Below are 11,091 nucleotides of genomic sequence, written 5' to 3'. Positions count from 1 at the left end.
GGGGGGGGGGGTAGTACATGAGCAAACAGCAAACACCAGCCTGCTCCCGGCCTTTCTTGGCCCCGCACTCTTTTTTAGGCTGTGCTCTAAGGCCTTGCTCGTGTGACTTTTTTCTACCAAATCAGGCCCACAGCTCCTTACCCTCAGCTCTGAAATCCCAAACTCCCACGTTTTTACTCCCCAGCCCACTGATATGAGCATATTTATAATCTCCATTTATCTCATTTAATGTAAACGTTCGTGTGTTTTACAGCAAAAACATTTTTGTATTTATTTGGTTTGTAAATACTCATCAAGCTGTATGTACCATGTGTATCTCTACATGTGAACTACGCCGTGATTTAAGAAAGTATTAGGTTTGATTACCGAGTATGGCTGCAGACTGTGCTGGTGGGGTGACTTGATACACCACGTGTACTGTGTTATAGGCCTCAAATTTGGAAACGTCTGAACACATCCTGGACCTTGAGTGCCAGCAAAGAGCTCACAGACACCTGTCTAAGCCATTTATCCACTGGTACATACGAATGAATGACACATATTTACACCTTACATTGCTACTCTTAACAATACTCCTGAAAAGTAAGGATTCTGACATTTTCCTTCATTGCTCTTTTAACCAAAAAAATGTGACACAGACCATTGTAATAAAAGGGGTTGGGATTTTAAACAGTGCAGAAACACATAAAATAGAAATTCCCTTCCGTAATTCAATTGCACCCTCCCATGAACAGCCTTACATATGACCTCCCAGACGCCTCCATGTCCATCTACTGAAAATGTATCTATAGAAACGGGGAAAATCAAGTGTTTGTGACGGGGAAAACCAAGCGTGCGTGTGTATTTACAAAAAATGAAGTCTTACGACACATACTATTTTACAACTTTTTTTTTTTTTAGAGAAAGTAGGGACCAACTCTTTTTTTTTTTTTAATTTTTTCTTTTTTTTTGAGAGACAGAGAGAGACAGTGCGAGCAAGGGAAGGTCAGAGAGAGAGGGAGACACAGAATCTGAAACAGGCTCCAGGCTCTGAGCTAGCTGTCAGCACAGAGCCTCACGCAGGGCTCGAACCCATGAACCACGAGATCATGACCTGAGCCGAAGCCAGACGCTTAACCAACTGAGCCACCCAGACGTCCCACAACTTGCTTTTCCACCTAACAATGCTTCTTCATTAGCCGCTCTGGAAGATTCCACGGCATGCATGAGCTCCAGTTACTTAACAGGTACCCGAGTAAGGCATTCAGGTGGTTTCCAGTCCTTCTCTACTACACACTAAGCATTTTATTTACTCTATGCTTCCATTCCTCACAACACCCCTGAACGGTACGCGCTCCGTTCTCATCCTCCAGTGACCAAGAAGGCTGCACTCGGAAAAGGGCCAGAAACTCACCAGGGTCGCTCGCAGGACGCGGCGGGCGAGAAGGCGGACCTGGCCGGAGCTCTGTGCTCCGACCCCGGCGGCCTTGCCTGCGCGCAGCTGAGAGGCAGAGGGCGGGCAGCGAGTGCAGGCGCGCCCCCAAACCCAGCACTTCCCAGCGGCGCGTGCCCCTTTCTGCCTCCGTCTCGGGGCGCCGACCCCGGCCGCCTGGAGCCCCGAGGCTGATGTCGGAGCTCTGCGGCCCGCGTCGGCGGTCCCGCCCCCGGGACACACACCGCCCACAACCGACCAGGGTTCCTAGTTCCGCCTCCAGGTCCCTGCACCGGAAGTTGGCGCAGGGCTCGTCGGGAAACACCACGGCGCATGCGCCGCAGCAAGCACTCGAACTACACGCCCCAGGAGGCCGTTCGTCCATTGAGTCCGCCTTCTCCCCGATGGATAGCCAATGAACGGGGAGAATTTCCAGAGTTGGCCAATCAGGACGCAGCAGCGCCCTACGCGTCAACATGTATGCCCCCAAACTGAGGTCTGTGTCTCGATTTGTCCTTTCTGGCCACTAAAGGGTGTAAAGGGAAAAGACAAGACTGATCTGGTGCCCGAGACGGCGTCGGGTCCAGCCACGAGTAGAGCTTCTGAGCCGCCGAAGGAATGCCGCGAGGAGGAACTCTTTCTTCGGCCCTCCTTGAGTCAGTTGAGGACGAAGGACCGAAAGCCCTCGCGCGACCCAGGAACTAGAGCTCGGCTCCGGGAGACTCATTTCCAGTCTCTTGGGTGCCGCCGCCGCCTCGGTCTTTAGCCGCCCCTAGGGACTCGTGGGGCTTCCTGGGAAATGCAGTCCAGTGAGGGACGCGGAGCCTCCTGCGGCAATTCTTCGCCCCCGAGCGTCGGCCTGAGTCGAGCAGCGGTACGCTGCAGGCGGGGACACTGACCCCGGGGACCCCCGCCTCGCTTTCCCACCGACAGCTTCGTCTGCGGGGCGGGGAGCGCTGGGTTCTTTGCGTGTATTTGTACCTGCTCCCACACTCTATTTCTCTACCTGGAGATCTGAGGCTCCAGATCTTTTCCTGAAAGAGAAAGAGCTTTCTTATTATGACTTGTTTTGATTACGCAAGTATCTCATGCTTAGGGTAATTAAGAAAATTAAGGGGCGCCTGGGTGGCTCAGTTGGTTAAGCATCCGACTTCGGTTGAGGTCAGATCTCACGTTCATGGGTTCGAGCCCCGCGTCAGGCTCTGTGCTGACAGCTAGCTCAGAGCCTGGAGCCTGCTTCCGGCTCTGTGTCTCCCCCTCTCATGCTCTGTCTCTCTCTGTATCAAAAATAAATAAAACATTAAAAAAAAAGAAAATTAAGAAAGTATGAAAAATTATTAAGTTATCTGTATCCACAATGCTTAGCTCCACCAATCTGCTCAAATGCCACTCCCTCCAAGTGGCTTTCCCTAACCCTATGTAAACAGCACCCCGTCATGCTTCTGCCCTGCCTTAATTTTTGTTTTATCACTGCCTGACAGACTTGTGTAATATTTGCCTCCCAGTACTCAAGTATAAGCTCCGGGAGATGAGAATTTTCACTGCCCTGCTCCCAGCACCTGGATTTGTGCCAGGCACAATTCTAGTTGAATAACAATATTTGTTGAATTTGTTGAATGCAAAGATGGATGAACTGAAAGTGGGAAAATATTCCTAATAAGGCCATTCGAAAGTGAGCATTATTAATATTTTAGTCTGTTCTTATACACCTATGAATATCTGTACTGTAAATCTGGAATCATTCTATGTAAGTAATGTTGGCTGACTCAAAGTCTATCAAAGATACCTTTCCATATCACCATACATAAATAAAATGCATTTGTTTTGCAGATTGCATAGTATTCCATAGTCTGGAAGTCCCATATTTTATTTAAAATCGCTTCCTCTTGGGCAATCAGCATTTCCCCATTTTTCTGTACTTTTGCATCGTTTATGCCAACACCCCTCCTTCCGCCAGTGGCTAGAACAACTTGCTGGAGGGCATGAACCAAGCCTGCTCTGTGAAGACTGTTAAAGTGGTTGGCGCTGCTTCCTCCCCCTGCCCAATGCCCTGTGGAACCCTCCCATACCCCTCCTCTACTGGCCCCGAGTAAAACTGCCCAGGGGAAAAGAGACTTGCAAGTCCCCTTTTCTTGGTGTTGACTTACAGTGTTCTTCCATCGCCCTCTACCGGCAAAGACTAGCATCAAGTTGGAGCGAAGGAGAAAGTCCTACAGGCTCCGCTATCACAAAGCGTGGCAAAATGTGTGTGTCGGGGGCTGAAAAACAATAAATAAGTGGCACATTTATCATATATGTTATTGGGCATTGCTGGTAGATGATAAGTTATTTGTATACAATTACACTGAAATTAACCACCCAGTAGCACTTCTTTTTCCTCCTAAAGTAATTTTAGTTTATTTTTCTAGCTAGGAAATATAATCTGTAAATAGTGAAAATTTTCTTTTCAGAAAATTTGTGTTCATTTACAGAATGTATACTCATTATCTTCTCAGTCTTAGTCCAGAACTCTCTAAACAATTAAAAATTAAGGACAGTAGGCATCATTGTGAGAGTTGATGAACATATTTTGGTGATATTTAGAACTGTCCATCGTTTGTCTCTGATATATATCCATGCTCATATTAAGGAGCATCTGTTCTTAGCAGAAAGACTACTAGTTCTTCCCCAATATCGGTTTTCTCCTTCTACAGTAAGGATTTTGGGGGACATCTGGGTGGCTCCGTTAAGCATCTGACCAGCTCAGGTCATAATCTTGCAGTTTGTGAGTTCTAGCCCTGCCTCAGGCTCTGTGCTGACAGCTCAGAGCCTGGAGCCTGCTTCAGATTCTGAGTCTCTCTCTCTCTCTCTTCCCCCCTCCCCCCACTCACGCTCTGTCCCTCTCTCAAAAATATGTAAGCATTAAAAGAATTTTAAACAAGTTTTCAATGGGGACGTGGCCATTCAGAATACGGAGTACACCTTCCGGTCTCCCCTGCAACTAAGTACGGCCTGGTACTTAAGCTGAAGGCAGTGAGATGTGAGCAGACGGATGTGTGTGTCTTACTCGAAAGGAATGGTCATGTCTTCTATCTCCCCCAGCTACTGGCAGAACTTTGGACCTAGCGGCATGGGCCATGCCGATGGGAGTAACACCCAGAGATATCAAAGCAATAAGATGGAAAGTAGCTGATTGTGGAGCCACCAAACTCACCCTAGATTTATACCCAGGCAGTGACGTGAGAAAGAAATAGATCTGGTGTTTAACCCACTGCATTTTGGACCTCTATTACAACCAGAATGTATACCCTGACTACCATTATTGCCTACTAAGAGGTTTTTTGTTTTTTGTTTTTATTAAAGATAGATGATAAAGGAGCGCCTGGGTGGCTCAGTTGGTTGAGTGTCTGACTTCAGCTCAGGTCTTGATCTCGAGAGTTGAACCCCTGTGACGGGCTCTGTGCTGACAGCTCAGAGCCTGAAGCTGCTTCCGATTGTGTGTTTCTCTCTTTCTCTCTGCCTCCCCCTCTCTTTCTCTAAAAAACAACCACCCAAAAAATTTGTTAAAGGGGCGCCTAAGTAGCTCAGTCGGTTGAGTGTCTGACTCTGGCCCAGGTCATAATCTCACAGCTTGTGGGTTCGGCTCTGTTTTGACAACTCAGAGCCTGGAGCCTGCTTCAGATTCTGTGTCTCCCTCTCTCCCTGCCCCTCCTCTGCTCACACTCTGTCTCCCAAAAATAAATACATGTAAAACAATTGTTAAATAGATGATAAAAATAAAAATATTTTTGTTATTTCCCCTATGAGTTATTGGATAGTCAGAATTTCCATGTCTTCCTGCATAAATTTTGAGTTTTTAAGAAATTGTCTAGGAAGTTGTTCCTTCCTCTACAATTTCAAATGTATTAAGATAAAGTTGTACATGGTATTCCCATCTGCTAAAAAAAAGTTTATAATGAGCAGGTACTGGGCCACCTGGGCGCCTCAATCGCTTGTCTGCCTCCACCTCAGGTCATAATCTGACGGTTCCTGGGTTTGAGCCTGTCATCAGTCTCTCCACTATCAGAGCAGAGCGCACTTTGGTTTCTCTGTCTCCCTCCCTCTCTGTCCAGCCCACATGCGTGCTGTCTTTCAAAATCAGAAATAAAACATTAAAAATCAGCATGCATGGTTAAATCTTACTCCTTGCTTGGGCATCGTGAGATGGCACTTTACTGGTGGTGGAGCAGCGGGCTACGAAGGGCCTTGTGCACTCCGTGGGCTAGGGCTGCCATACCAGTCCTGACGGAGGTTGCCTCCCTCCAGCCCACCTGCACGTGTGGTCTTGAGAAATACTTACATCTTGGTTAAGATTCTGCTATTTTGGATCTCTGTTACTTGGTGTTGAACTGAATCCTAACGGATTCACTACCTCATATGATGATGATAAGGATTAAATAAGTAAGAAAATACACATAAGACCACTTAGCCCAGCACTAAGTTTTAACATACAGGAAGTGCTCAATAAAGAGTGGTCAGTCCCGGGGACTTCTGCATCGGCCGGAACCTGCCACCTGGGCGTGCCCGCAGGAGTGTGGGGTACATAAGAGGCTGCAGGATTTAGGCCCTCTGGGCATTCTTTCCCTTTTCTCCTGAAGATCTGAGCCAAACTTGTTCTGGTCAGTGGCCTGGGGAGGGAGACGGGGGGTGTAGTATTAATCTTCATGATCAGCCTAGAACTTTGTTAGCTGAGAACAGAGAACCAGGTGTTCTAGGAGGTGATGGAGGGCCAGGCCACAGAGTGCTGTCTTTGCAACTGAGGCAAGAAAGCCTGTCTGCCACCAGCCACAGAACAGCCGGCGAGCATGAGGACCAGGAAGGTTGGATCATCTTCATAACCGCCCTCCGTGCCACAGCAAGGAGAAACCTCGGACCACAGCCCTGGGCAGTGTCACCCTCTAGCCTCCCCTCCTGCAGTCACCTCCCACCTTCCCTCCCACGGAGAGGGGTCACTTCAGCTCTCAGAACGTCAGTCTCTTCCTCATGGCCGGGACTTTATTCATTTCTTCCCCTTGCGTGGAAAGTTCTGCCCCAAATCATATAAAATGGCTTCTTGTCTTCTCCAAGTCTCGGCTTAAAACTTTCCTCCTTGAAGAGGCCCTCTCTGACACTCCGTTCGTAACATCCTCTAGTGCTTCACCCGTTCCTTTCCTTCTGGTGTTTGTTGTCACTACTTGAAATTCATGTTTGTGTCACTTCTCTGCCGGGCGGTCTCCCTCACTAGATCGGAACCCCGAGAGGGCAAGGATGTTGTCTGGCCTTTTCACCGTTTATTCCTCAACCTTTAGCAAAGAACCTGGAACACAGGCATTCATTTCGGGTTGGAAAAATGCATGAGTGAATGCAGCAAAGCGCCTATTTAACGTTTCCCCGCCCTTTACCTCTCTCCACACACGACCCAGAGCCACCCTCCCCCACACTAGCCACCTCAGTCTCCCCGACTCCCCCGGGAAGAGGGCTGCTCTCCTTCCATGCCACTCCCGCACCCGCATCCGGCTCTCCCAGGCAGCACTCAGGCCCTGCTCCGAGGCTCGGAAGGTGCTAGAGCGCCGGCGGGAGGTTGCAGCCGGGTTCGGGCTCCCGGAATCTCCAGCCAGCAACGAAATGCAGCGGCTCGGGGCGCGAAGCCGAAGTGGCTCTGGCCCAGGCCCTCCGCCCCTCCGCCCCTCCGCCCCTCCGCCCCCCCGCCCCTCCGCCCCTCTGCCCGCGTCCTGTCCGGGACCGCAGGAGGCTTTGCCTCTCGGTAAGCCCAGGGCCGGCTGTGGAAGGCTCGGGGGTTGGTGACCCAGGAATCCAGCGCCCGGTCTTTGGTCTCTTCTGAGCCCGACGCGTGGCAGAGACGAAAAGAGAAATTGTCAAAGCGGAGACTTTCGGCTTTTGCTGGGCAACCTTGCTGCCGGCGGAGCTGAGGGGTGATTGAGGGTCGTGATTGGCCGTTTCCGCTGGTTCCCGCCTCTCGCCGCGCCCAGACATCTGATTGGCTAAGGGCAAAGCTGGGAGTGGGGTTGTCCGGAAGCCATCCTCTGCTGGGTTGCGTCTCGGGGGGTGGTCCTGGTTACGAGCCCCCCCCCCCCCGCCCGCGTCCCGCGCTCGTTACCCCGCGGAGTCACCCCACCACGGGAGGAAATGCCCCCGGACCAAGCAGGGCAGCAGGGCCAGCTGGGCCCTGAGCCCCTTCGACAAAGACTGGGCTGTGCCTTCGGGCGGCACAGGGAACGGATGGGGAGCCCACAGAGAATTTTCACTGCCTCCGCCCTCCCCTTTCTTTTGGCCGCGCAGGCGCAGGTGAACGGTGAGCACCCAGGTGGGGCTCTCCGAAGCCGAGCAGCAGGGAGGTCAGGTGTGAGCAGAAGCCAGGAGGAAGCAGGCCACATCCCAACGGACACCCATAGACATGAAGGCCCTTCCCTGGCATCCCCCCGTCCGGCCAGCTACCTCTCCCCACCAAATCATGAACATCCTTCGGTCTGACATTCTAGGCCCTTCCAGGACACCTCAGCTACCTCTGCCGTCTTAGTTGCCCTTGTCAAATGTTTTCTAAATTGCCAAGTTCCACTCTTAAAATGTTCTCGCCAGCTTTGTTGCAGAATGGTGGCCTCTGTATGGGTCCCTAGGGAGAAGTGGACTGAGAAGCCACACGGGACTCTTGGCATCATGACCCTCTACATGGTGCTGGGAAAGGGGGAAACAGTTTCTCCCGGATAGCATGGTCTCGGAGTTCCTCAGAGGGCAGAGTGAAGTCTTTAACTTCTGGCTCACTGGACAGATATGAGTGGTTCAAGTCCTGGCACACTGGTCATGAAGCCCAAGGAAGCAAATCAATACACACTGTGCGCTAAGCTTGCACCAAGTGACCAATGCTCTCTGTATGGTTGTATCAAGAGCCCTTCCTGCCTCTCTTTCATCAGAAAACAAGCTCCTGGGAGCAGCAAGCCTGCTTTATGCGTACAAGTCCCCTAAGCCCCCTACAATGAGCTGGGCAGAGAGATCCCATTTCTGAGTGACCAGAGCCATGAACACAAGCTGAACAGAGGAAACAACTGTCTTTGTCGCCTCTTCAAGAAAGAGCCATTTAATTCAACCAGTCCTGCAGCGACCCAACCCTAGATCCCACTGAGACCTCCCAGGACAACCAAGTTCTGCCTGGGCCCCAGCTTGTCAGCAGCTTCCTGGCATCTAGCTGATTACATACCCCCCCCCCCACTTGCCATCTCTAGCTGGGTCCAGCACCCCTGAAGGTTAAGTCTGACGTCTTACTCTTTTGAGACAGCCCTACCACATAACATGCACTAGACAGTCGAGAGCTGTAGGAGTATTCTTTACACAATAAAATTCCTGAACTTGAACGGCAGCTCCCACCTCACTGGTTGTTGGCTAAGTTATTGGGCTTCTCTCTCCGCCTCTTTCCTCATCTATAGAACTGGGATGAATCCACTACTCAGAGTTATGGAGCGTTAGAAGCGACATATATATGGCACTTGGCCCCACACCTGGCAGGGCAGCGGCTCAACTGGCAGCTCTACTGCTCGCAGTCCAGTGTCCTGTTCAAGCTCCCCTAGAGCTTGCTCCCTGGGAGCTGGCCGGGCCCCAACAGCCGCCTCATGCAGGGGTCCTCGAGGTCAGCTGATGACAGAATTGAATGTTATCTTGGGAGCCAAGCTGTAAATCTTGGATAATAAGCAGGCTGAGGGGTGCCTGAGTGGCTCAGTCAGTTGAGTATCCGGCTTCGGCTCAGGTCATGATCTCATGGTTCGTGGGTTCGAGCCCCATGTCGGGCTCTGTGCTGACAGCTAGCTCAGAGCTGGGAGCCTGCTTCCGATTCTGTATCTCCCTCTCTGACCCTTACCTGTTCACACTGTCTCTCTCTGTCTTTCAAAAATGAATAAAAAACATTAAAAATTTTTAAATAAAAAAGAACATCACTTAAAAAAAAAAAGCAGGCTAAGCCCATTCCTCTCCAAGGAAGAAAGAGAAAGAATGGGGTATAGAAGCTACAGAGGTCAAAACCCAGAAGTCCAAGGGTAAAAGAGCCAGACAGAGGCAGGTAGGGCAAATTATAAAGGACATGTACGAAGAGGCTGAGGAGGTGAAAAGTAGCAGAGGGTGCTGGCAGCAGCCTTGGAAGGCCCCAGGAGGGCCAGCGGTCCCGCTAAGGGAGGAATCCTCACGGGATTACAGCTGGGCCGCAGTAGAAGCAGATGGGACATGTTCAGTCACAAAGCAGGCCACAGGGCCTGAGACCGGAGACAGAGCCGCAGACAAGGAGCAGGAGTCCCCAGGGTGGCGCAGCCCTGCTCCAGCTCCCAAAGAGAGGCGTGGGGGAGGGGGGGTCCAGGGCTTAGCAGGCAATGCCCCTGGGACCAAAGTGATGGCAGCAGCGGCAGACCGTCCCAGCAGGGGGACCCACCGTCTCAGAAGTGCCTGGTTGGCTTCAGGATTGGAAACCTCTCTGTGCCCAGAAGCCTTTGCTCTTAGACTTACAGTCCTGATGCTCTGGAATGGACCCAAGCCAGGTCAAGGCTGGGGAGGGAGTACCCAAGCCCCACAGCGAGGACCCAGGGACGCCTCAGCCATGCCAACGTGGCTGACCGAGGTGCCCCCTGAGTCAGTCTCACCACCAGGGCCCCACGACACAGCATAAGCGGTGGCTGGGATTCCAAGGCCTTTAATTCGCAGCTAGCGTGCCTGCGCCTCGCCCCAGCTCCTCTGGGTGATCATGCCCCGCCCCCATGCCAGCACCGCCCGCTCCCTGCCCGCACCCCCGGCTCCCGCAGCCCCCGCGCCTCCCCCACAGCCGACCCCACCCCCCAGCCTCCTAAGTGGGGGCGGGCGGGGGTGCCGCCAGGGCCCCCGCCGCCCCCAGCATCAGCACGGCCAGGGCCTTGGGCCCCGTGGTGTGGATCTTCTCGTGCCGGTGCAGGTTGGAGCGGCGGCTGAAGCTCTTGCCGCAGAGCGGGCAGGAGTAGGGCCGGACGCCGCGGTGCGTGCGCTGGTGCGCGGTGAGGTGCGAGCTGTGGCTGAAGCTCTTGCCGCAGTCGAGGCAGTGGTAGGGCTTCTCGCCCGTGTGCGTGCGGTTGTGCGCGATGAGGTTGGAGCGCTGGCTGAAGCACTTGCCGCACTCGGGGCACGGGTAGGGCTTGACCCCGGTGTGCGTGCGCTGGTGCGTGACCAGGGCCGAGCTCTGCGTGAAGCACTTGCCGCAGATGGGGCACTTGTGCGGCTTGGCGCCCGTGTGGGTGCCCTGGTGCGTGACCAGGTCCGAGCGGCGGGTGAAGCGCTTGGCGCAGCGGTCGCACGCGTAGGGCTTCTCGCCCGTGTGGATGCGCTGGTGCTGGATGAGCGTCGAGTGGTGGCTGAAGCTCTTCCAGCAGGACGGGCAGGTGTAGGGCTTCTCGCCCGTGTGGATGATCTGGTGCTGGATGAGGTGCGAGCTGCGGCCGAAGCGCTTGCCGCAGGCCGTGCAGGCGTACGGCTTCTCGCCCGTGTGCGTGCGCCGGTGCGTCACCAGGTGCGAGTGCCAGCTGAACGCCTTGCCGCACTGCTCGCACGCGTACGTCTTCTTGCCCGCGTCCCCCTCGGCGGCCAGCCCCTCCTCGCCGCCCTCGGGGGCGCCCGTCCGCCCCTCTCTGGGTTTCTCGGGGAGGCGGTCGTCCGGGGCCCCG

At 53.1% G+C, this 11,091-nt stretch overlaps 2 protein-coding genes and 1 long non-coding RNA gene across 9 annotated transcripts in view; all 3 read right to left on the bottom strand.

The window, feature by feature from the left end:
• The window catches only part of ZNF213 (zinc finger protein 213), a 6,370-nt gene extending 3,815 nt beyond the window's left edge, over positions 1-2,555 (bottom strand). The window contains exon 1 of the mRNA XM_029949512.1: positions 1,394-2,555. The gene's annotated coding sequence lies outside the window, so the exon portion shown is untranslated. The remainder of the gene's footprint in view (positions 1-1,393) is intronic.
• Positions 2,556-2,658: 103 nt separating this feature from the next.
• Positions 2,659-6,349, bottom strand: LOC115299517. Its single transcript, XR_003912211.1, has 3 exons — positions 5,882-6,349; positions 3,559-3,669; positions 2,659-2,688 (listed from the first exon to the last, which is right to left on the bottom strand). It is a non-coding gene; the product is annotated as an uncharacterized LOC115299517 (long non-coding RNA).
• A 3,867-nt stretch (positions 6,350-10,216) lies between these two features.
• The window catches only part of ZNF205 (zinc finger protein 205), a 10,409-nt gene continuing 9,534 nt past the window's right edge, over positions 10,217-11,091 (bottom strand). For all 7 annotated transcript variants that reach the window (XM_029948910.1, XM_029948911.1, XM_029948912.1 and 4 more), the window contains one exon: positions 10,217-11,091. This exon is cut by the window's right edge and continues 274 nt beyond it. In XM_029948910.1, the coding sequence (XP_029804770.1) occupies positions 10,245-11,091 (847 nt within the window). In that variant the 3' untranslated portion in view covers positions 10,217-10,244.

The sequence above is a fragment of the Suricata suricatta genome, chromosome 8 (genome assembly GCF_006229205.1).
Source record: "Suricata suricatta isolate VVHF042 chromosome 8, meerkat_22Aug2017_6uvM2_HiC, whole genome shotgun sequence".
NCBI lineage: Eukaryota > Metazoa > Chordata > Mammalia > Carnivora > Herpestidae > Suricata > Suricata suricatta.
Note: the sequence above shows the minus strand (reverse complement) of the source record. Positions and strands in the feature narration are given on the sequence as shown.